Source organism: Thalassophryne amazonica, chromosome 1 (assembly GCF_902500255.1).
Source record: "Thalassophryne amazonica chromosome 1, fThaAma1.1, whole genome shotgun sequence".
In the NCBI taxonomy this organism is placed as follows: Eukaryota; Metazoa; Chordata; class Actinopteri; order Batrachoidiformes; family Batrachoididae; genus Thalassophryne; species Thalassophryne amazonica.
In genome coordinates this window covers 11,767,827-11,793,870 of record NC_047103.1, presented here as the reverse complement: position 1 = coordinate 11,793,870, position 26,044 = coordinate 11,767,827, and the positions used below count along the sequence as shown (strand labels likewise).

General features: G+C 41.3%; 1 protein-coding gene across 1 annotated transcript in view; it reads left to right on the top strand.

Moving 5' to 3' along the window:
• relch (RAB11 binding and LisH domain, coiled-coil and HEAT repeat containing) overlaps nt 1-22,290 on the top strand; it is a 76,458-nt gene extending 54,168 nt beyond the window's left edge. Inside the window, 19 exon segments of the mRNA XM_034182354.1 lie at nt 1,139-1,251; nt 2,325-2,415; nt 2,775-2,846; nt 2,995-3,135; nt 3,543-3,707; nt 4,107-4,254; nt 6,853-6,864; nt 6,867-7,008; nt 7,141-7,268; nt 9,403-9,447; nt 13,540-13,619; nt 15,346-15,372; nt 15,374-15,453; nt 15,650-15,696; nt 15,699-15,748; nt 18,136-18,218; nt 21,814-21,877; nt 21,958-22,096; nt 22,178-22,290. Coding sequence (XP_034038245.1) covers nt 1,139-1,251; nt 2,325-2,415; nt 2,775-2,846; nt 2,995-3,135; nt 3,543-3,707; nt 4,107-4,254; nt 6,853-6,864; nt 6,867-7,008; nt 7,141-7,268; nt 9,403-9,447; nt 13,540-13,619; nt 15,346-15,372; nt 15,374-15,453; nt 15,650-15,696; nt 15,699-15,748; nt 18,136-18,218; nt 21,814-21,877; nt 21,958-22,096; nt 22,178-22,290 — 1,740 coding nt within the window.
• The last annotated feature ends 3,754 nt before the right edge of the window (nt 22,291-26,044 follow it).

Genomic DNA, 26,044 nt, shown 5'->3' with positions numbered 1-26,044 from the left:
CAGACATCTGGAAGGTGCACAGATTAAAAAAAGTTGCTTTTTCTGGATTGGTTCTTGAGTTGTAGTTGTGAGACTTAGAAGATACCCAATGACCTAAAGGCGACGATTGAATGGCTTTGGTACTACGTCTCCTCGGAGGATTCTTGGGTACTGCTTGAATGACTTTGTCAAATGAGTGGTTACTTAGTCAGAATCAGATGAGTATCAGTTACGTGTTTCGCTGGACATGATCCAGAGTGCTTCAGTGTTGAGGACACCAGCAGCTACTTTCTGGAGGTGGGGATGGATCAGTTGTCTGCTTGGCTGGTTAACATCCAGGACCAGAAGCAGTTACATGATGTAGTGGATGCATGGGCGCATCACACCAGCACACAATCCCAGACTTGATTTGCAGTGTCTTCAGGTACCGTTGCCTGGTAGGACAGCCTGGTGTACACCCATACAATGCTGGACTAGGTACTGTATATACTCCAGTAGTCCTTGGAATGCCTTGGAAACCCACAGGAGAAGTTGGAGATCTGGCCTGTCTGGTTTACTCTGCTGTTATAACTCTGCTCTGGATTATTGATGGAAAATGGATGAATGAATAAGATCACCTACTGCAACCAAGGCACTGGCTGAGCATGCCTGTATTAAATGATCCAGGGCAAGTGACCTCCAAGAGAAACGCTAGTGGACCCTGAGCTAAATTATCAGAAAGTTGAATATTACAACACACGTTTACGTCAGAACTACAACAAAATCATCTCTGAGATAACTCGACTGTACTTGTACTGGTTTTGACAGTGGTGGAGTTCTGCAGCTGGATCTGAGCCGAGGAATTAGAGACATTTTGGTGTCACATTTCAGCATCTTTATTCGCAGTCTGTGGTGTTGACAGACATGTTGGATTTACAGTGGACCTCTGGTTACTTTTCTCCTAAAATAATACTTTATCTCTCACCCTTTACTGTACTCCTTCTCCCCATCTCCTGCCTTCTGTGCTCCACAGACCTCCAGGCTTGCTAGTGTACACTCCTCCTCGTGTCAACTGCTGCAACCAACTTTTTCCCTCTGTGTTGTTACCCCAACGTCAGCCTTGTCCTGAAAAGTAGCCCAGACTGATACCATGTCTTTGTCTGTGTGTCCTGTCCTTCAGGAGTTGATTCCACTCATCTTGTGTACTGCCTGCCTTCACCCAGAACCTAAAGAGAGAGACCAGCTCCTTCACATACTGTTTAACCTGATCAAGAGGCCAGACGATGAGCAGAGGTGTGTGGGTGTGGGTGTGGGTGTGAGAGAGAGAGAGACGTTAAGACTCTAAACAGAGTAATTTCCCAAAGACTAAACCCAAAATGTTTGTGTTTTCTACTCTCAAGCAGTGCAGATTTTATTTCTTGACAAATCAGAACACTTCAAGTGAGACATTTTAGTACTGAATTAATTAATGGATGGACAGAAACAAATGACCTGTTTTAATCATTGATCCATTGTTTATGTCGACTAGCAGTGCTAAAATTTTATCGTGCTATAAATGGTATTTTTAACATGAATAGTAGTTGCCAATAACTGTTACCTGTGTAAAGGTTCAGAGGCATAACGACATCCTGAGCACAGAATGAAGCCACGCTCCTTCTGTGTGTGTTATAATCTGAGCTTTTCTCTTCGTTGTTTTCATTACAGCACCAGGCACACACGCATATTTAGTGCATGTGAGTGCCGTCAGGTGAAACTGTTGCCTCTCCCCACATTTGTAAAGAGGCAGTAGGCACATTTGTAAAGGGAGGCCATGATCGGGACTGAGATGCTGGTTTGAGTCTGATGTGTCATTTGTAGCCCCTCCTCAAATATGAGGATTTACTATTTTTCTGATTTATTCTGTGACATTATTAGCTTAGTGCATCTGACTGGTTGTTGCAAAAAGCAAGATATTTGAAGATGTCGCAATGGGTACTGAAAAAATTCTGATGATTTTTTTGTTTTGTTTTGTTTTTTTTTTGTAGGTGGGGGGAGCGGGGGAGCGTTTTAACATTTCATTTAATTTATATAGTGCCACATCACAACAAAGCTGCCTCAAGGTGATTCACACAAGTTTTATTGAGTAAATCTGGCGATAGAGAAAGTAACAACCGCAACAACTGACAGTGGATGTAATCATTGGTTGCATTGCTAGCAAAGTTGAGCCTTAAATAAAACTGGACTTGTGCTTCTGGACCTGTAAGTTATTATTTTACTGCTAAAAATGAGAAAATATGTGGAAAAGCAGACGGGCGCAGGTAAATGCAGCTACCTCCATTAAAGTATGTTGTTGTGTTGATTTTTTTTTTTTTTCCCCCCCCCCAAAGGCAGATGATCTTGACAGGGTGTGTTGCGTTTGCGAGGCACGTCGGTCCAACACGTGTTGAGGCTGAACTGCTTCCTCAGTGCTGGGAACAGGTACAGTCGATGATCTTATTTTTGTTATTTTAATGACATTGTGCCTTGAAATAATTTCCTCTCATTTTGCTGTGTTTTTGTTGAGATTATCGTTAAATGTCAGTTCTGTATTTCCACTGTGGTGTCCCTGACACAGACACCTGCATTACCGTATGCGCCACATTTATGATAAATACAATCTGCTACCATGGCAACAACAGCTGCAGCAGATTGGAGACTGAGAATCAGCCGAGAAAGACAAATAGTGGTTTCCACAGGGTCAGCGTGTTGACTATAACAGAGTTGTTTCCATTCCAGTTCAGCCTGCCTTTCCTTACTGTGACTTCTGCTCCTCTCAGTCTTTTTCTGTTCTTCTGCAGATTAACCACAAATATCCAGAGAGAAGACTGTTGGTGGCGGAGTCCTGTGGAGCATTAGCACCTTACCTACCTGTGAGAACACAATGTGTACACTGTAGGAATGCTGGCATAGGCCATGAGAAGGTTGAATTGTTAAGGCAATTCATGCGGACACGCAGACCTGAGGCAACTGTGCATGAAGTCTGTGCTGATGTGCAGGTGAATTTGTGTGTGTCTGCAGAAGGAGATCCGTAGCTCGTTGGTGCTGTCCATGTTGCAGCAGATGCTCGCTGAGGATAAAGCCGACATGGTCAGGGAGGCTGTGGTCAAGAGTCTGGGTATTATCATGGGTTACATGGATGACCCAGACAAATACCTCCAGGTGTGTGTGTGTGTGTGTTTGTGTATGTGTGTGTGTTTGTGTGTGTGTGTGTGTGTGTGTGTGGTTGGAGTCAAGGAATAATTGCTTAAATACAGTCAGGTCTGTACAGTGACAGGTTTTGTAATTTTTAACAAAAACAGTTTTTGTTTACATTTCTTAAAGGAGTCGAAAAGGTACAGTGCAACATCTGTCTGTTGAATCATCAGTTATGCAGCTACATAGTGGACTGGCACAGAGAAGGAATTTTACACAACAAAACATTCAATCTATTCAAGTGTCTCCCATGTGCCTTTGGGCAAACGGTAGCTGAAATATCACGTCATCTTTTTAAGACAACTTAAGTTGCATAAGACAGATTTAACCACAGCCTTCCTGCTTGTACTTGTGCGTGTTTGTCTTGCATCCAGGGTTTTGAGCTGATGCTGTTGTCACTGGGGGACCCGTCGGAGCGGGTGGTCAGCGCAGTCCACCAAGTCTTTATCCCTGCCTTTGCTGCCTGGACCACCGAGTTGGGCAACCTGCACATTTCACTCATCCCTTCTTTGCTGGCACGTATAGAAAAATTGCTCACTGTAAGTACCTATGCACGTTCAACATCTTTCTTAACAAGTGCAGAAAGAAGGCTTTGATGGGAATGTGAAAAAGGAATTACGTCAATAATTATAAAAAAAATTTTTAATTCAGTAAATCTCTGCAATCTGCACTGTCTGGTTCAAACTAATTGTTTTTTTATGTTGGTGTACATTCTGCGGATTTAAAGTTGCAATTACAGGAATCGAATGTATCAATGATTTGTTCTTTTAAATGTGAAATATGCAAAATGTAGTATATTCATAGAGCAATTAATTAAACAAAAATGACATGTTTCAGATTTGTCCTACAAGTTTCCTCTGTTGCATTTTATCAGAATTTTGCCCATAGTGAACTGCGCTACCTTTTATTTTACTCATCGTGTTTCCTTCTTTCTGCAGCATGGCGAACACAGTCTGGATGAGCACAAATTGCACATCTTCCTGTCGGCCTTACAGTCGCTGATCCCACCTCTGTTTGCTGTAGTCCTGCTGAATGCACCATTCACCAGCCGAGCCAAACTCCACGGAGACACGCCTGCAATAGAAGGTAGGACAACGACACAACAACACACACAGGTCTGATCCAAGAGATTCAGCATCCTTCACACTGTGCAGGCCTGTTCCTGCAACACCATCACTGAAGAGGAGCTGTTTATGTGTATCATAAGAGTTGCATTGTGTATACTGTTGGTAAAAGTTAATATCAGGGGAAGGATTTTGCATGTTTCCTATGTATTGCAGTTGCACTGTTTGTTTTCTATTTATTCCTGTTTTGCAGTGATCCAGAATACATCTGTGTTACTGTATGTGAAATATGTGTTACATGCAGATGCCTCTTGGAAGCATTTATATTTTAAAACAAATCTCCTGTGGTCAGTCATTAGTGTCCGTGTAACAAAATTCTGCCATGATACAAATTTTAGACCACACCATAACACGCATGCATGTCAGTAACTAATGTGGCTGGGGGTTATTGTCATTTTAGTCAGCAGGCTCACAGATCTCCAGTTCGTTTTATTGTGTGATTCATTGGAAAGGATTTTGAAGATCATTGTCAATTTCAGTTCATTATTAATTCAATTTCAGTTTATTAAACTTGTAGGTTAAAAGGGTAAAAGAAAAAAAAAAAAGCATAGTAAACAATGTATTAATCATATAAAATAACCCCTATCAAGGAGAAAATGAACCCCTCAGAAATAACCCCTCACAAGGATCTTTTACTCTCACAAGGATCCTGGAGGGTGCCTGGGAGTCTGCCCACCCAGTCTACATGTGTTTTGTGGACTTGAAGAAGGCGCATGATTGGGTACCCTGGGAGATACTGTGGGAGGTGCTGCGGGAGTATGGAGTGACGGGGTCCCTTCTCAGGGCCATCCAATCTCTGTACTCACAAAGCGAGAACTGTGTTCGGGTGCTCAGCAGTAAGTTGGACTCGTTTCCGGTGGAGGTTGGCCTCCACTAGGGCTGCGCCTTGTCACCAATCCTGTTTGTGATATTCATGGACAGGATATCGAGGCATAGTCGGGGGAGGAGAGTTTCCAGTTTGGTGGGCTCAGGGTCTCATCACTGCTTTTTGCAGATGATGTGGTCCTGTTGGCTTCATCGGCCGGTGACCTCCAACACGTACTGGATCGGTTCACAGCCGAGTGAAGCGGCTGGGATGAGGATCAGCACCTCTAAATCTGAGGCCATGTTTCTCAGCAGGAAACTGATGGATTGTCTACACTGGGTAGGGAATGAAGTCTTGCCCCAAGTGAAGGAGTTCAATTACCTCGGTGTCTTGTTCACTAGTGAGGGGACGATGGAGCGTGAGATTGGCCAGAGAATTGGTGCAGCAGGGGCGGTATTGCATTCGCTCTACCGTACTGTTGTGAAGAAAAGGGAGCTGAGCCAAAAGGCGAAGCTCTCGATCTACTGGTCAGTCTTTGTTCCTACTCTCACCTATGGGCATGAGTGTTGGGTCATGACCAAAAGAACTAGATCGCGGGTACAAGCAGCCGAAATGGGCTTCCTCAGGAGGGTGGCTGGTGTCTCCCTTAGCGATAGGGTGAGAAGTTCTGTCATCCGTAGAGAGCTCGGAGTAGAGTCGCTGCTCCTTTGCGTTGAAAGGAGCCAGCTGAGGTGGTTCAGGCATCTGGTAAGGATGCCTCCTGGGCGCTTCCCAAGGGAGGTGTTCCAGGCATGTCCATCTGGGAGGAGAGCCCGAGGAAGACTCGGGACTAGGTGGAGAGATTATATCTCCACACTGGCCTGGGAACGCCTTGGGATCCCCCAGTCAGAGGTGGTCAATGTGGCACGGGAAAGGGAAGTCTGGGGTCCCCTGCTGGAGCTGTTGCCCCGCGACCCAAACCCGGAAAAGCGGTTGAAGATGAGTGATCATAAAATAGCAAACAAATGCGTCTTCAGACGCAACTTAAAAGTTTCCACAGAGTCTGACTACCTCACTAGTACAGGGAGATCATTCCACAGGATTGGGGCATGACAGGAAAAGGCTCTACGAGACTTCTTATTCACCCTAGGGACACAGAGCAATCCCGCGTCCTGTGAGTGCAGAGCCCGACTGTGGGTGTGGTATTGTGCTGGAGACCCTCCTGTCCTGTGCGCCAACAGCATTTCCTATATATTTGTTGTGAATTGTTCTGTAATTTATGTCTGTAGCGTGGCCCAAGCAGAGGGTCACCCCTTTGAGTTTGGTCTGCTTGAGGTTTCTTCCACAGAGGGAGTTTTTCGTTACCGCTGCTGCTCTGGGGGAGTAAGGTGAGACCTTACTTGTGTGAAGCGCCTTGAGGCAACTCTGTTGTGGTTTGGTGCTATATAAATGAAATAAATTGAAATTGAACTGAATTGAAGTAGGGCGGTGCCAGTCCGTGAACAATTTTCTAGGCCAGTCGCAGGACCTTAAAATCTGATCTCACAGAGACAGGAAGCCAGTGAAGAGATGCCAAAATGGGTGTAATGTGTTCAAACATTCTGCTTCGTGTCAAGAGTCTGACAGCAGCATTTTGAACCAGTTGAAGACCCCTGATTCTGGACTGCAGTAACCCAGAAAATAAAACATGTCCAGTTGTTACCCAGCTGAGGACATAAGTTCTAATCGAAGAAGTCATAATTCTTCAAACATGTTCCTGTGTGCTTGTCCCGGCAGTCACCCGGTTCCCCGACCAGCCTCTCCCCTCCAGGACGTAGCAACAATCATCGGCAGCAGGCAGATGGTGAGCGCCCTGCTGCTGCTCTACGAGCACCAGTTGGAGCACGAAGGAACCACGGGCTGGGACAGCCTCCTCTGGGTGGTCAATCAGCTGTGAGAAGTGCACCGACACAAACTTTGTGTTCAGCATTATAACCGGCACAGACGATGTGCCGAAATATTCCTGATTTCAGATATAAAATGAGGTTTGTGATGAGGATTTCCTTCTGTGTGTTCTGTGTTCAGCCTTCCTCAGCTTATAGAAATTGTGGGTCGCATCAACGTGACCTCATCCACTTGTGTCCATGAGTTCTCTCGCTTCTTCTGGAGGTTCTGCAGAACCTTCGGCAAGATCTTCACCAACACTAAGGTACAACTAGAATTCTTTACAGCAGCACTGTGTGGTGGTTTTTAGATTGACTGAAAACATTAAAACAGTCCAAGAGCAACATTCAGAAATAATAAATGGTAAATGGACTGCATTTATATAGTGCTTTTCCATCTGCATCAGACGCTCAAAGCACTTTACAATTATGCCTCACATTCACCCTGATGTCAGGGTGCTGCCGTACAAGGCGCTCACACACACCGGGAGCAATAGGGGATTAAAGGCCTTGCCCAAGGGCCCTTAGTGATTTTCCAGTCAGGCAGGGATTTGAACCCATGATCTTCTGGACTCAAGCCCAACACCATAACCACTAGACCATCACCTCTCTTTCAAATAATGTAAGAGAAAAGCCAACACAGTGCAATAAAATAAAAAACAAATGAAAAAAGGTATAGATTAAAATTTACAAATAGTTAAAAATATATATACATATTTACAATATCACGCAATGAGCCACAATAATAGTAAAGTGACAGAAAATTTAATTCATTATTATTCTGTTATTAGTGGAGACATCTTCATATATCTGGTTTTGACCGACCAGCAGTTTAAAATCCAGAAACCATTTAGATCCTTTTTTTTCCAGTGTCCCTGAACAAGACATTGAACCTCAAAGTTGCTCCATTTGGACCACATATATTTTAATGATGTAGAAAAAGAAGGCAGCCTACTTCAGAATGTTGGCCTAAAGTAGTTCAGCAGCATCGAATATCTGCTTTAAAAAATCCTTTTAAATTTGCATGAGAGCACTTTAGAGTATTCTGTTTGTGTAGAACAGTTTTAAATTAGATTAATCGGGTTAAAGTCAATTCAGTATATATTACTGTTCATTTTTAGTTATTTAAAGCATTGAAAATTAAAACTATACACACACACGTACATACATATATGTAGTACTGTGTTGCCTGTGGGGATCCACGGGCTCTAGACTGGTAGTGGTTTTAAATAGTTAGCTGACATTTTTCAAGGTTGGTAACAAATTATGCAAAGTTTCGATAATGATTTGGAATGGTGTGTGAGTCCAAAATGTTTTTAGAACCTTAGATCTCAACAATTTTAGAAGAAGAAGAACTAACCCTTTTATTTCCTCTTAATTACTTATTTTTTTAATGTTAATTTACTGTCTTAATGTATTTCTAATTTATTTTCATATTATCATATACACATTATTATCATTATTAATATTATTATCAGTATTTTATTTTATTATTACTTCTGTTTTGTCATTTGATTTTTAAATACACCACAATGGATATGTGTTTTCACTTTCTTGTGTCCATGTTTTTTTTGTTTGTTTGTTTTTTGCGTATTTACAGTTATATGATGTACTTACATTGAATTTGCTAAATAAAATCACACACGCACTGGCTCACACTTTTAATATAAAGATGATTTACCACCCCCTGCTGGAATGGTGTGCAAGTCCAGAATGTAATTCACAATGTCCATTGTTCAGTGTTGTTAGGTAATATCCATAGTTTCTCCAAAAGTATTAGTCCTGTCAATGGTCCCTTTTGGTCGCATTCATCCTTGACCCAAAATACATAAGCATAGCAAATGGCAAATGACAGTTCTTCCTAATTTATCTGTGATCGAAGTTAAAGGCACGTACAGCTTTTTGTGTTTTCTGCATTCTTCCGCAAGCAGGTGCTTTAATTTTACAAACCCACAAACTGAGACGGACGGTGGTGGAAGACATGAAACACACTACACTTTTCACGCATGGTAACGGCAACATGGTAATGGTAAAAAGGCACCTAACTAAACTGACTAAACCAATTGAACTACAAAAACACAATAAATCATAACACTAACAACACTGCTAACTAACAGGAACCACAATAACATTTAAACACCAAAAGCCAGAATTCCCAACGTCCGTAATTCACTGTTGTTAGCTCATATCACTAATTTCTCCAAACGGCAAATGTCAGTGTTTCCCAGTTTCTCCATGTTCGAAACCATACACACGCACACAGAGGCCACTTGGCTATTATAATATAGATGTTTTAACAAGGAAATCATATTTGTGTAGCTGGAAGAAGTTAATATTTGGCAAGTTCTTAGTGATGAATCAATTGTTTAGTCACTTTTTTTTGGTACTTATGACTTTCTAGGTTAACCACAGTTCCAAGAGATCCTCCGACTTTCTGAGGAGAACGTGGGTAAGTGCAGCCTAAGCCTGCTGTCCAGTGGGAAATGTTGGTGTAAATAAGTATTTGGAGTCAGTTATGGGTGTTCCCCTCTTTCTCTTTTTTTTCTTACATCGTTTTGGATTCTGGATGTCTTTCTGGAGTCACGAGATGTTTGGTCTTAGCTGGAAGCCAAGTGATTAACTTTAGTATTGTGGCCATTTTTAAAGTATGTTCTGTGTTGAGAACCCGGCCCATGTTGGGTCACTGTGACTTTGCATTGTTATTATCCAATTTTCAGTGTTGGTCTGTCATACCTCTCACTTAGCTTAATCTGTACTGTGTTATGCTCTGTTGAGCTATGTTGCTTTTTGGAAAACCACATTGATGAAAATGAACACCGTGGGCACGCTGTGACAAATAGTTGAGAAAAGTGTAGCACGGTGGGATAAAGGGGTGAAGACACAATCCACTTGAAACCATTATTTACAGTGCATCCAGAAAGTAGCCACAGTGCTGCACTTTTTCCACATTTATGTTGCAGCCTTTTTCCACAATGGATGAATTTCATTTTTTCCTCAAAATTGTATACACAACACCCCATAATGACAGTGTGAGAAAAGTTATTTTGTTGTTGTTTTTTTCATTTGTTTTTGTTTTTTTGTTGTTTTTTTTTTTGTTTTTTAGATTTTTGCAAAAAAATGTACATAAGTATTCACAGCCTTTGCCATGAAGCTCAAAATTGAGCTGAGGTGCATCTTGTTTCCACTGAACATCCTTGAGATGTTTCCACAGCTTAATTTGAGTCCACTTGGGGTAAATCAGTTGATTGGACATGATTTTAAAAGGCACCCACCTGTCTACATATAAGGTCCCACAGTAACTGTGCATGTCAGAGCACAAACCAAGCATGAAGTCAAAGGAATTGTCTGTAGAACTCTGAGACAGGATTGTTTCGAGGCACAAATCTGGGGAAGGGTACAGAAACATTTCTGCTGCTTTGAAGGTCCCAATGAGCACAGTGGCCTCCATCATCTATCAATGGAAGAAGTTCAGATCCACCAGGACTCTTCCTAGAGCTGGCTGCCCGTCTATACTGACCGATCGGGGGAGAAGGGCCTTTGCCAGGGAGGGTGACCAAAACCCAATGGATACTCTGTCAGAGCTTCAGCATTCCTCTGTAGAGAGAGGAGAACCTTCCAGAAGGACAACCATCTCTGCAGCAATCCAACAATCAGGCCTGTATGGTAGAGAGGCCAGACGGAAGCCACTCCTTAGTAAAAGGCACATGGCAGCCCACCTGGAGTTTGCCAAAAGGCATCTGAACGACTCTCAGACCATTAGAAACAAATTCTCTGGTCTGATGAGACAAAGATTGAACTCATTGCGTATGAATGCCAGGCGTCATGTTAGAGGAAACCGGGCACCATCCCTACAGTGAAGCATGGTGGTGGCAGCATCATGCTGTGGGGATGTTTTTTCAGCAGCAGGAACTGGGAGACTAGTCAGGATTGAGGGAAGATGAATGCAGCAATGTACAGAGACATCCTGGATGATAACCGCTCCAGAGCGCTCTTGACCTCAGACTGGGGTGACGTCTCGTCTTTCAGCAGGACAAGGGCCCTAAACACACAGCCAAGATATCAAAGGACTGCTTCAGGACAACTTGGTGAATGTCCTCGAGTGAAATTGGCAGTGCACTGATCAATCAATCAATCAATCAATTTTTTATATAGCGCCAAATCACAACAAACAGTTGCCCCAAGGCGCTTTATATTGTAAGGCAAGGCCATACAATAATTATGTAAAACCCCAACGGTCAAAACGACCCCCTGTGAGCAAGCACTTGGCTACAGTGGGAAGGAAAAACTCCCTTTTAACAGGAAGAAACCTCCAGCAGAACCAGGCTCAGGGAGGGGCAGTCCTCTGCTGGGACTGGTTAGGGCTGAGGGACGAGAACCAGGAAAACGACATGCTGTGGAGGGGAGCAGAGATCGATCACTAATGATTAAATGCAGAGTGGTGTCATACAGAGCAAAAAGAGAAAGAAACAGTGCATCATGGGAAACCCCCCAGCAGTCTACGTCTATAGCAGCATAACTAAGGGATGGTTCAGGGTCACCTGATCCAGCCCTAACTATAAGCTTTAGCAAAAAGGAAAGTTTTAAGCCTAATCTTAAAAGTAGAGAGGGTGTCTGTCTCCCTGATCTGAATTGGGAGCTGGTTGCTCCCCATCCAGTCTGATGGAGCTTGAGAGGTGCTACAAAGAATGCCAAAACTGCTCAAAGATAGGTGCGCCAAGTTTGTGGCATCATATTCCAGAAGACATGAGGCTGCAAAGGGTGTGAATACGTATGTACATGTGATTTCTTTGTTTTATTTTTAATTAATTTGCAAAAATAAAACCCTTTTTTATGTTGTCATCATGGGGTGTTGTAAGTGAATTTTGAGAGGAAAAAAATTAATAGGCTGTAACATAATTTATAATTTAAGTAGCTTATAATGCGCCAAATCACAGCAAAAGCCGTCTCAAGGCGTACATATACTCAACAAAAATATAAACGCACACTTTTGGTTTTGCTCCCATTTTGTATGAGATGAACTCAAAGATCTAAACTTTTTCCACATACACAATACTCACCATTTCCCTCAAATATTGTTCACAAACAGTCGAAATCTGTGGTAGTGAGCACTTCTCCTTTGCTGAGTAATCCATCCCACTCACAGGTGTGCCATACCAAGATGCTGATTAGACACCATGATTAGTGCACAGGTGTGCCTTAGACTGCCCACAATATAAAGGCCACTCTGAAAGGTGCAGTTTTGTTTATGGGGGGATACCAGTCAGTATCTGGTGTGACCACCATTTGCCTCATGCAGTGAAACACATCTCCTTCGCATCATCGGTGAAGAGAACACCTCTCCAACATGCCAAATGCCAGCGAATGTGAGCATTTGCCCACTCAAGTCGGTTACGATGACGAACTGGAGTCAGGTCGAGACCCCGATGAGGACGGACGAGCATGCAGATGAGCTTCCCTGAGACGGTTTCTGACAGTTTGTGCAGAAATTCTTTGGTTATGCAAACCGATTGTTCCAGCAGCTGTCTGAGTGGCTGGTCTCAGACGATCTTGGAGGTGAACATGCTGGATGTGGAGGTCAACATGCTGGATGTGGAGGTCCTGGGCTGGTGTGGTTACACGTGGTCTGCGGTTGTGAGGCTGGTTGGATGTACTGCCAAATTCTCTGAAACGCCTTTGGAGACGGCTTATGGTAGAGACATGAGCATTCAATACACGAGCAACAGCTCTGGTTGACATTCCTGCTGTCAGCATGCCAATTGCACGCTCCCTCAAATCTTGCGACATCTGTGGCATTGTGCTGTGTGATAAAACTGCACCTTTCAGAGTGGCCTTTTATTGTGGGCAGTCTAAGGCACACCTGTGCACTAATCATGGTGTCTAATCAGCATCTTGATATGCACACCTGTGAGGTGGGATGGATTATCTCAGCAAAGGAGAAGTGCTCACTATCACAGATTTAGACTGGTTTGTGAACAATATTTGAGGGAAATGGTGATATTGTGTATGTGGAAAATGTTTTAGATCTTTGAGTTCATCTCGTACAAAATGGGAGCAAAACCAAAAGTGTTGCGTTTTTATATTTTTTTTCTTTATGACATCATAAAGGTCTGATGGGGTAAAAGTCAGACGTTTTACTGTTCCTTTGCCAGGTGGCTGAGTTAATAAGATTTAAAAATTGAGTTTTCTCTGAAAAATATTCCCACTAATGTTACTCCTGATTATTTTCATGTTTAAGTACTCTCCATGTGGTGCATGAGGCTGGAGCGACTCTCTAGTTTCTGTTGTGTGACGTAGAGTTTATGACTCATTTTGGCTGGGATTTTTACAAAACAAAACACCAATGAAATTGTAATGTTGGTTTAACAGAACACCACGTTTTTGTTTTTGTTTTGTTTTTTCATTAAATAATTCAGTTCTTTGTGATGGTTTTGAATTTTTTTACATTCTGTACTCTTGCACAAGAGGCAGTATATAAATACTTTGTCTTCTTGTTATATTTCTTCTGTTTTCATATCTTTTTTCTCTTTCATTACCCGATCAGACGCTACAACAGGAAACGGCATTCTCACCAAAGCCACTGTCCCCATCTATGCCACAGGCGTGCTGACGTGTTATAACCAGGTAATTCATTCAGAGCGCTCACATTGTGACAGCTCTTCTTTAAGAGCTTGTGAATGTCGGCTGTGATACGTCGCACATGTTTCAGTATAAATCACATTTGTTTTTCTAAAATCTGTTATATAGATGGCGGATAGTGCCACATGTTTAATTGGACTTTTTGCTTACTCTTTAATTCACTTCAGAGCACATCAGGTTTGTTTCACTACAATAAAATGGGATCAGATTTCTTTATGGATATACATACATTATGCAAACTCAAACAAAAGTGGAAGTTAGTTTTTAAAATGTTATTTGTAGTGGCTTGTGCTAATGAAAAGGCAGCAGTGAATGTGCTTTTAGTGCTGCTGTTGCTGTCCCGTGTGTGTTAGACATTTAAATGGAAAAGAGATTTTGCTCACATTTGTCACACAGCAGTGCCTGCTGCATCTTCCATTTATTTGTGCCTAAGATAATACAGGCTGTAGGCCTAATAGGTGACTCTTTTTCTGGAAAATGCATCATGTGCAGTCATTTAGCATCCAGGCCACTGACAGTTCCAACATGACTTCAAGCTGGCACGTCTGTTTGGCTGATCGAATGTCGGTGCGTCCTCATTCTGGTGTCTGAGTGTTCAGACTGCCACGTCAGCCCGGTGTGATCGGATATCACAAGCTGGATAAAGTCAAGTGAAGTCATGATGATAGTAAGCAGAAATAATAATTCATTAAACAATGATCAGCCTGTCAGCTCGTGCTGAGAAGACTGCAGTGTGTCTGTTTTCATCAAGCTGACCTGCTGAACTTTACACGTGCTTTCATTTATTTGTTATTTCTAAATCACTGCAATTAGCTTTGCTTGCATCAGTGAAAACATAATTGGGGTTTGATGTTAAAGTTAATCTGCTACAGGTAGCAAAGTTGTTCAGAAAACATGTTTACTTCATTGTCCAATTGAAATAAATGCAAATTTATAGTTTAAAGATGCCAAGTGCTTTATTTTCTCTGCTTCCACATCACAAGAGTTCAGCTGTCTGAACGATGCCGTTGCACTTTCAACTTCAACTTCATTATGCAAATGATGTGCAGCCAACAATTTACACACACACACTTACATCCACCCAAAATCATGTGGCACTGGTTATGGTGACAGGCAGCAGCAATGCACTATGACTTGTCTGTTTTTTTGAGGGGCTTCTCCATACTCTCACTCACTCATTCATCTTCAACCGCTTACTCCAATTAAGGGTCACGATGGGGGTTATCCGGCAGTCATAGGGTGTGAGTCGGTGTACACCCTGGACAAGATGCCAGTCTATCTCAGGGCCACATATAGACAAAAAAAAACACATTCACACCCGCACCTACAGGCAATTTAATGTTTCCAATCCACCAAACCTGCATGTGTTTGGATGTGGGAGGAAACTGGAGCACCCACATAGAACCCACACAATGTACAATGATATTGCAAACTGGAGGTCACGTAGCACAATTTCTGTGAGCATGTAACTGCAGGTTGTTTTTTATTTATTATCTGAAAATTTTATTATGTTAATCCAAATGTAGTTGAATAAAATGTAATTAGCCATTGGCCCTCGTTCAACTCTTCCTCACCTGACGGTCTAGAAAAAGTCCCTTTTTTAATTGGGGAAAAATGTTGTCCTCCATGTCTTATGGACTTGAACCCAAAATGCATAATTGTTGCCCAGACAGTGTAATTACTACAAAAGCACAATGTCGTCTGTTTATAGGAGGAGGATCGGAAATTGTTGGTGGGTTTTCCTCGAGGATGTAATGACAACGTTGTCACTGTCCCATGCACCTCTGGACAGCCTAAAGGCCTCCTTTGTGGAACTGGGGTGAGATTCACTTTTGCAGGTTTTGACGGATATAATTCTCACTTTTTACCTTCTGGAAAACGCTCCAATATTAACATTTAAATGTTGCTCACACTTTCTTTCTTGCTGCTCTCTTACAAATTTGAATGACCTTGAAAGGTTGTTATTGGTTGTCATTTTCTCAGATATTTTTTGATTATTCATTTTGTCCATGCAGTGCCAACCCGGTGTACCATGAACTCTTGCTGACAGTTCTGTGGTACGGGTCGTCCATACCTCAGCATTGGTCCGGTGTACTGCAGCGAGAATGTTTGAGGTACACAACACTCAGATAAATCTTCAAAAATGTTAGTGAATATTTTTTAAGAACTTTTATCAGAGTACGTTACTGAATATACTGTAACACAGTTATGCTGTTATAGATAAAATGGTAATTATATTGTTTTGGTATCTCATCTAGTCGTATATTCTGAATGAAATTAATGTGACATATTGCATAATTAGACATAGTTGTGCTTTCCTTCATTCTAGACAGATATAGATTATTAATGTTTACCTATTTGCTGTACTTGTGCTAGCTCTGCTTTCTATTGCTGCTCTTTAATATGCATTCAGTAAATTAGCAAAAGACTCCCATACCCCCCCATAGCACCAGCTAGCATACTGGTTCTCACTGTATGTCCAAACGCTGCAACAACCAGACCTTTGACTGTGCACTGGTCTCAGAACTGATGACATAAATATCTGTTGCATGTCAGAGAAAGGTTGAAGTCAGCATGTTGGAGTTACAGAAATACAGTTTTCTCAGCACAGTACTATCCAGCTAAAAATAAGTTTGATCCTCCCTGGCCCACAATGTTGTTGGTTCTCTTAACATCGATGGAGAATCTGTCATTGGCAGATGATACACCAACAATCCAGAAACAGCAACACAAGCCAAACAGTCGACAATAACGTAAGGCTTTGTCGATAATATCTCCTCATTACCACAATTACCGACACGTCTTATGTTGTGTCTTGTCTGCTGACTGAGCACTGTTCATAGTTAACTTTTCAAACAATGCCAAGGAGAGACATGGCTATTACACACTCGTCAGGTCAACTGTGCACAAGCTATAAAACTGCGTGGCCTAGAACCCCTATTGGAGGGGGGATTGTTTTGACTGTTGCATTTTTATAATTACTCTTGGAGAGTGTACAGAAATGGCTAATGTCACTCTTCTAGCAGCTGTCTGATTGCATGCAACAAATAAATGATCAGGAATGCCAACATCATCTAAACACAAATCGGAGTACTATGAGCTGGATGTGTTTTAATGTATGATTAAAATTATTCGTTCACATGTCTGCATCAGAAAAAACCGTCACAGCAGTCGTTACAGCAGCAGATGTCTGTCATCTGCCGCAGTTGATGTAAGGCACAGTCATTTTTTCATTGCTAATGACGCGGACAGTAATTGTTGCACAGCATTCTATCAAAAAGGGAATCCCTGGCTCTGATGGCAGTTTAAAAAGTTGAATTTTTGTGAGGTTATAAATGAATTTATTTCTGAAATATCACACATTATTCATGTTTACCCATTCAAAACCAGGTGACTCTGCACTTAAACAATCCAAACAACATTTGAAAAACAAACATCAAAGCATCAAAAGTTGAAATTTTTTGTAACTTTTGGCGGCCAGAGGTGATGGAATATTTCTGTCAGCCTTTCATTGAAAATAATAGAACATCTGGTTTTTCCATCCACCACTTAGTGCCGACATGTGAATGCAGTTGTAACTGCGTTAGCTGGCTAGCTGTACCACTTTAAACCTGTGTTTTGCAAACCTTGGCAGTCTAATATGTCCCTGGATCAGTAAAGCCCTGAAGTATGCATTGAAGTCTTCAAACCACCTGCATTTTTAGGATTAGTTGCTAATCAGTGTTTATCATTAGCTTTTAAATTTCAGTTGTAAATGCAGTTTTGTCAAGATTTAACAGTATAAAAAGGAACAGATGTTGATCTTTAAATACACCTATTTTTTAACAGATAGGTGTGATTATCTTGCCTAATTTAATTCCACTGGTCAAATCTCTGAGGCAGGAGTCCCGTCACCACAAACCAAGCTGTTTTTCCTTTGAGATCTGTGCATACTTAAAGTGTCGTGATAAAATCAGGTTTCTGTTGTTGTTATCATCTGGGGAGAGGAGGGTGGTTTTAACTATGCCCTGTTCATTTCCCCCCCCACCAACACCTCCCTGTCACCATCCCATAGTGTGCAGCTGTCCTCCATTGTCCAGACAGTGGGCTGTAAGGTGGCGCTCTGCTACAGATCCTGGATCAGATTTACATCCTGTCAGATGTTTGTTTTTAAGAAAGATGAAATGATGATCTGACCCGGAGTGTGTGCACCGAGCCTGCAGCTTTATGCCCACTGTAGTGTAGCAGCATTTGTTGCAGTTTAGCCATTGTCTTTACATGCGTTGTGTGTGTGCATGTGTGTGTTACACGCAGTGCTGCTCGCTGCCTTGCAGGTTCTTGTCATTGTATATCACTTTTCTTTCTATCTTTTTTGTTTTTTCCTGTTTGTTTTGTTTTTATTCCCCCTCCCCTTTCTGTTGTGCTTTTTCTTCCTTTTATCTATTGGCGGTGTTGCTCGCGCTTGTCCCAATGCCCCGCCCACCTCTGTGACATCACGGCTGGCCGTGTCCAATCCAATCAGCTGCTGGTGAAGGGGGTGAATGAGACGCTGGTAGCTCAGAGAGTGGTGCCGGCTCTCATCACACTGTCCTCCGACCCCGAAATGTAAGTGGAACCACAGCAATGACAAACTGCTCCTCGTCTCTCCTCCCCTTCTCTTTGCCACCTGACTCACACAGGAGCACATTCTGCACAGATCGCTTCGCTCGTTTCCAGTTGGAGGGTTTTGTGTTGTTTTTTTTTGTTGTTTTTTTCCCAGATTGTGCTCCTGTTTTTCAGTTTTGGCTGCTTCATTGTCCTAACATTCACGTTCGCAACACTAACAGCACCCATGCAGCCACATCTGTGCATGCTACATCAGCGCAATCCCAGCATGCTCATCTGTGACCCCTCCCCTCCTCTTCCTCCTCCTCGTCCTGCAGGGCCCCTCCTCCTCCTGATTGACCTGTTAGATGGTGGTTAGTTATCTTCACCGTCTCTCTAGGTTTTTTATTTTATTTTATCCTCTCTCTAGTCTCTCTCTTTCTTCACCTCTTTCTTTCACCTCTCTCCCTCCCTCCCTGTCCGTGTCTGTCCCCTCCTGTCACCCCACCCTCCCTCCCTCTCTCTCATCCTGCTGTGGTGGGTTTGCAGTTGGTTCTCCGAGGCATGAGCGGAGCGTTAGTAGATCGCCGGGCGGCTCCAGCCCTTATAACTCTGTGCAGTGGGCCCGAATTGTGAGTCACTTGACACAAGAGAAACTCTGTACATGTTGTCGTCACGCGGACTGCATCCTGACAGCGTGCAGCATGACGCTGCACGTCTGACCCATAAAGCTTTGAAAGGAAGTGATTCAGTGACATCATGAAGAGCTGCTTTGATGAGATAAACAAACAAGGAATCCCCTCTTGTTTCAGAAAGGCATTTTTTTTTGTGTGTGTGTGTGTGTTTTTTAATTGCTGTTTCCGAGGGTCTCATACTTTGCTCATGCCTGTGTTTCTTATCAGGCTCATTGAAAAACTCATTAACCAATTCACACATCATTTGATGAAACATCAGTGAAGCCTGCAAATGTAAAGATATACAGTGAAGCAAATAAGTATTTGATCCACTGTCGCTTTTGCACGTTTTCCCACCTACAAAGAATGGAGAGGTCTGTAATTTTTATCGTAGGTACACTTCAACTGTGAGAGACCGAATCTAAAAACAAGAATTCTGAAAATCACATTGTATGATTTTTAAACAATTAATTTGCATTTTATTGCATGAAATAAGTAAAATGCAATACAATAGGAAAAACAGACCTTAATATTTGCTACAGAAACCTTTGTTTGCAAGTACAGAGGTCAGATGTTTCCTGTAGCACACTGCAGCAGGGATCTTCTCTGTACAGGTCTCCAGATCTTTCAGGTTTCACGTTTCAGCTCCCTACAGGGATTTTCTATTGGGTTCAGGTCTGGAGACTGGCTCGGCCACTGTGGACAGTGATGCAAGTTTTGTAATTTTGCCTTATTTGAAACTAAATGATGAAGACGTTTGTTATGTAGACTTTTAGTTGTAATTCAAAGGGTTCAACAAAAAATATTATATTAAGAAAGAGTTAGGACTTGGTCATTTTTCTACACAGTCCTTCTATTTTCAGAGTAATTGGATAAATCATACAAATCATCACTAGTTTCCTTTTTACACAGTCACTGCCTGTCCCAGATAGATTTACTGTACAGTATATATACCGTAGTACCGTACAATTTGTGTTTCTTAATGATTGATGGAAATTAAGTCATATATCCATCCCCTGACCAGTCTACAGAAAACTGGCTGTAAAACTGATCATTTGTATGAGCAATAATCATATGTTTAGTTTGTCCAATTACTTGTGGCCCCCAAAAATATAGGGGCTGTGCATAAAAATGGCTGTAGTTCTTGAATTGTTTATGCAATGTTTTTGTTAAACTTAAATTAAAGTTGGAAGTCAATGCTGCAAACAGTGTTTAATTTCAACTTGATTATTTTGTGTACCCAGACAAAATTACAGGAAGTGTGTCAGTGTCCAAATATTTGTGAATCTGACTGTATTTACAGTACTGTGCAAAGATTTTTAGGCACCCTAAGAATAAATGTAGTTTTTTTTTCTCCTAATTATTTGTTCACAGAAAATATATTTAAAATGTTCAAACATTCTTGTGAGAAGAAACGTTAGTCACTCACCAGGAAATAACCCTCACTGTTTTAAATAAGCTGTTCATCTTTTAAGTCCTTTATCAAAACAAAAGTTCAACAAACTTTTAAAGTGTTACAATTTAATGAGGTTTGTGAACTTTGGTCAAACAAAACATGTTATTTAGAGTCTCAACATTTAAGAGTCTAAACAGCAAACAAATTATCTTAAAAATAATTGGAAGTCTCATCCTGAAAAGTTATATATGTTTTTCACAGTTTCACTTACAGCCCTTTAATCGGTTCCTTTAATGTGTTGATGAGGATCCACATAAATGGCCACAGCCACACTAGTGCTAAAATGTTTTTTATATATGATTACAACATGGTCATGAACAATGGAACGTATTTTTACAAAACTTGATAAAAGGTTTGGCCATTTCCTGGTTTAAATATCACAAAATTATTCGATGCATCCATATAAACCCTAAAAGTACCAGTAGGTCTCGTTCTATATCGGACTTCTTCATGTATTATTAGGCCGATGTTGTGGCTTATTTTTAGCTCCAGGAGGATAAAGCTGTTTGGTTGAAACAGATTTTTTTATTTAACTTAGCAGAGGTTTGGACTCTCAGAAGTGCTGTCTGTGTAAAAGGAAAATAAGTCTCATTAATGCAAAGCAGCTCATCACTTTCATGTTTTAGCAGATGTGGCCTTCATGTTTGTGATAAGAGAAGTCGTTACTGTTGTTGGATTGTAGCCCCCTTTAGATTGATTGTTGTCTGTTTTTTTTTTTGTTTTTTTTTTGTTTGTTTTTAAAGGCACAGTAACGCAGTGTGGCTGGATTAAATTAACATAATGTCACTAACATCACTGAAAACATTTCATTTCAGTCTTTCATTGTGAGATATCTGTTTTAAAAGAAACTCCATTGTCTTGTATTTCTTTTCTTTTTTTAATTCAACACATTTGAACATTATAAGAGTCTTCATCAGAAACTGGTACAGTTTCTGTACAATCAGAATTCTTCAATTTTCTAACTGGTTGAGTTATAAAGGATTAGAAACTGTGGTCCTGTTTAGTAATGTAGTCCACATTCTACAATGCAGATTTTATTTGAATACATTTACAAATTGTTGTTGTTGTGCGTTGTTTTTATGTTTTTGTGGAATTGAACAAAAGGAAAGTGGAACCTTGCCTGACATGAAATTAGTAATTTAAGTTGTTGAAAACACTTTTACAATACTGTTTGACTCTTTTTATAAGCTGGCTTTGTTTTAAATGTTTTATGTGCATTAAGTCAGCCATTATGAAAGAAATTATGTGTTAAATATGTGGACCTTAATTCATCTTTTAGATCCATATTTTAAACACAGATCACAAAATGAGGAAAAAAACCCAGCAAAGTTGCATTAATTAAACCAAAAAAAAAAACCTCAAACTGATGCAGTAAGTAAGTAAGTGGCGCTTTACTGTCAGATCGACACCAGTGAGTTTCGGCTGATAGTCAGACTTATTTGTTTTGTACTTTTAGGCCGATGTTTTGATTTGGTTTTGTCTTTAGCTCCGTGAGGATATCCACTATTCCGGCCTTCGGTACCATCATGGAGACTGTCACGCAAAAAGAGGTGAGAAACCCTCAAACAATCCCCGCACATTTCTTAAGTTGTACTGCACACACGAATGTCCTTTTATATTCTGTGAGCAGCTGCAGGAGCGTGTAAAAATGCAGTTGGCATCGTTCCTGGAAGACCCTCAGTACCAGGATCAGCACTCTTTGCATATGGAGATCATCAGGACGTTCGGGAGGGTCGGACCCAACGCAGAGCCGCGCTTCAGAGACGAGTGTAAACATAAGTGCCACGCACAAAAACCGCTCTCCTCCTTTTGTTTGCACATATCTTCTGTATTGTGTATCTTTTTTGTAGTTGTGCTGCCACACCTTCATAAGCTAGCACTGGCTAACAAAGCTTTCACGCACTCATCTGCATGGTTCTTTTACCTGAAACGTTGTGCCCAGCACCCTGCTCCTTCAGGCTAAAAATGCCTCACTTAGGTCCTGACTTTCATAGTTATAATTCTTCAGTAATAGCTCTGCTTTTCTCAGAGTATTAATTCCTCACAGTGTTTGATAGAATTTTCATTAAATAAAATTTAAATACTATGATCTCCTTTGCTATGAGGGTCTAAGGTGTGCACTTTTAGTCTGAGTAATGTTTTCTTGAACCCAGCAGCATAGCCTTGTTATTCTTTTCTTTTCATTTCTGATTGGTTTCTTGTGTATTGAACATGCTGAGACTCTAAATACTGCAAGTGTCTAACTGGCTGAAGAATACAGACTGACATATTTGTTAACTTATTCACTAATATCTGTATGCTGTATTTTTTTCCATTACCCCGCCAAGGCCCAATACACCCAAGCCAATAAAAATGATAAAATTTTCCATCTTGACTTTTCGCCATTTCTCCAAAATTAAAAGAATTCTACTCCAGGGTGGTCTCAACATTTTCAGTAGGTCTCGTGCTAATCTGGTGTCCTGGGTCGTTGATGGTTCCAACACAAGCCATAGGTGCTGACCATACAAGGTGCACTCTCCAGGGTGTGCGAAATCCTAATCCTCTTCAAAGTGGGTTCCTTGGGACTGCACACACTTCTCCCAGTGGTTCTGCCATTGATGGAAGCATTTCTGGAAGTCCTCTTTTGGATTGGTGTCCAGCTGGGCCATCACATTCCACATTATGTCTTTTCATGATGTCGTTTCCTTTTTTGTGCCGTTTTGATCTTGGGGAACATCTAAAAATCAGAGGGAGCCTTATCAGGAGAGTAGGGATCCCATAGAATCACTGCAGTGTTGTGCTTGGTCAGGAAAGCCTGAATCAACTGAACAGAATAAGTGGGTGCAAGACTTCAGATGTAGCTTCTGCATAATTTCACTGACACTCTTCATGTCAAAATTCTCTGTCAATGTACCCATCCTGGGCTTATCTTCACCTCATCCCCAAGTTGGTGGATGGTGACACAGCGGTCAGCCGTGACCAAAGTTTGTATTCTTTCAATCACTTGGTTATTTTGGCGTGTGGGTGGCCTACCTGAATGTGCGTCGCTCTCCACTGATGTGTGCCAATTTTTGAAGTGGGTATACCACTCTTTTATTTGCATTATGCTCATGGAATCATCACCAAAAGCCTGCTGAATCTTGCCAGTGTCTGCTTGGGTATCACCAAGCAAAATTTGATGCAATGCCTTTGCGCAAGTCGTTCCGTTATGTTATAGCAAATGAGAATCGGAAGGCTGCTCAGTACGTGTTCACTCTAAGGCTGACTGCTTGCGACTAATGTGCTCTGCAGATGAAATTCATGCATGTGCAGTGAGGCTCCCTATACCTTCCTACCAAATGACAACTCACTCGCTTCATTTGTTTCTATCAGATGCTTTTTTAATACACTTCATACAGTAGTGTTCAGAATAATACTAGTGCTATGTGACTAAAAAGATTAATCCAGGTTTTGAGTATATTTCTTATTGTTACATGGGAAACAAGGTACCAGTAGATTCAGTAGATTCTCACAAATCCAACAAGACCAAGAATTCATGCTATGCACACTCTTAAGGCTATGAAATTGGGCTATTAGTAAAAAAAAAAAAGTAGAAAAGGGGTGTTCACAATAATAGTAGCATCTGCTGTTGACGCTACAAACTCAAAAATATTATGTTCAAACTGCTTTTTTAGCAATCATGTGAATCACTAAACTAGTATTTAGTTGTATAACCACAGTTTTTCATGATTTCTGCACATCTGCGAGGCATGGAGTCAACGAACTTGTGGCCCTTTCAGCTGTTATTCCACTCCAAGATTCTTTAACAACATTCCACACTTAATTCACATTTCTTGGTTTTGCTTCAGAAACAGCTTTTTTGATGTCATCCCACAAGTTCTCAATTGGATTTAGGGTCCGGGGATTGGGCAGGCCACTCCAAACATTATTTTGTTGGTTTGGAACCAAGATTTGCTGGTTTACTAGTTAGTGTGCTTGGGTTGATTGTCTTGTTGAAACACCCATTTCAAGGGCATGTCTTCTTCAGCATATGGCAACATGACCTCTTCAAGTATTTTTGACATATCCAACTGATCCATGATACCTGGTATGCGATATATAGGCCCAACACCATAGTAGGAGAAACTTGCCATATCATGATGCTTCTACCCACCATGCTTCACTGTCTTCACTGCGAACTGTGGCTTGAATTCAGAGTTTGGGGGTCATCTCACAAACTGTCTGCGGCCCTTGGACCCCAAAAAGAACAATTTTACTCTCATCAGTCCACCAAAATATTCCTCCATTTCTCTATAGGCCAGTTGATGTGTTCTTTGGCAAATTTTAACCTCTTTCGCACGTCTTTTATTTAACAGAGGGATTTTGCGGGGGATTCTTGCAAATGAATTAGCTTCACAAGGCGTCTTCTGTCACAGCACTTACAGGTAACTCCCAGACTGTCTTTGATTATCCTGGAGCTGATCAGTGGGTGAGCCTTTGCCATCTGGTTATTCTTCTATCCATTTGATGGTTATTTTTCCATTTTCTTTCATGCTTCTCTGTTTTTTTTTGTCCATTTAAAAGCATTGGAGAACATTGTACTTGCCTTTAGTGTTAAATCCTTTTCCTACCAGGCAAAATTGTAATTGTTTTTACACATTTTACAAACTTCATGTCTTGACAGTAGCAAGGCTCCCATTTTGACTTAAATGGTAATTTGTCTGTAATTCATGCAGATACAGTTTGTCCACAGTAGGTTCTGTGATGACTATATGTGCACAACTTAATCATCGGCCTTATCAGACGGTGTCACCGTGCAGCAGAAAGTACAGAAGAGTTAGGAGGGAGAGTTAAAACGGTGGACAATCTGACCAGCAGATATTAGTTTAAGATGCATCCATGTGTTGCTGTAAAAAGCGGAAAAAAAGTTTCACATTCAACTTCATTGTAATCATGTTGGGAACATGAACACATCTCGGAAACTGTCACCCAGCGAGGATTCATTCAATGTTGGGGTAAAAGTGACCAAAGAGGGGGAAAAAAAAAAAACGTTTATCATCATATCTGGATCTGTCTCAAAATTTGATCAACAAAGGACCATGTCGGTGTTGATCTATCCATAAGCTTTAGAGGTATTGTTCAACCAAGAAACACACACCTGAGATTGGAATTTAAAGAATTTTAAAACTTTTACAGTGTTTGTTACACGCTATTCTTACTTCTTTCACCAACGCTTATGAAAACTAGTTCTACTGCTGCAACTTGTCATGCGATTGTGTAAATGTAATGTTACCAAATACTGAAATGCCCCATCTTGAACTGGGGGGTGGGGAGGGGGGATGCAACCTCCCTTCCTCACTCACAAAAACTCTTATAGTTTCTTTCCATTAACTTTTAAACAGATTATTTAATGTTTAGGAAGATATTTTATTTTATCTTATGTGTGAACATGCTGTTACACTTGAGCAGGTGTTTTTTTTTACGCAGTTTGCTGTGTTTTTGCACACGCAGCGTTGAAACCTGGTAAGACAGAAAGAGCAGAACTGATTATTCAAAAGCGTTGAAGCTGATTGGTTCGTCCTCACTCTGGCAGCTTTGCATATCACTGTGGCTATGTTGTTTTAATCTGCCGCTGACAGTTACAGAGAACCTAATCTGTTCTCAAAATCAGGAAAAACAAACCGAACCGGGGGGTGGAAAAAAGTAAACTTAGCAGAGCATGAGGCTTTAGGGAGCCACTTGAGTGCTGCGGACTTTGA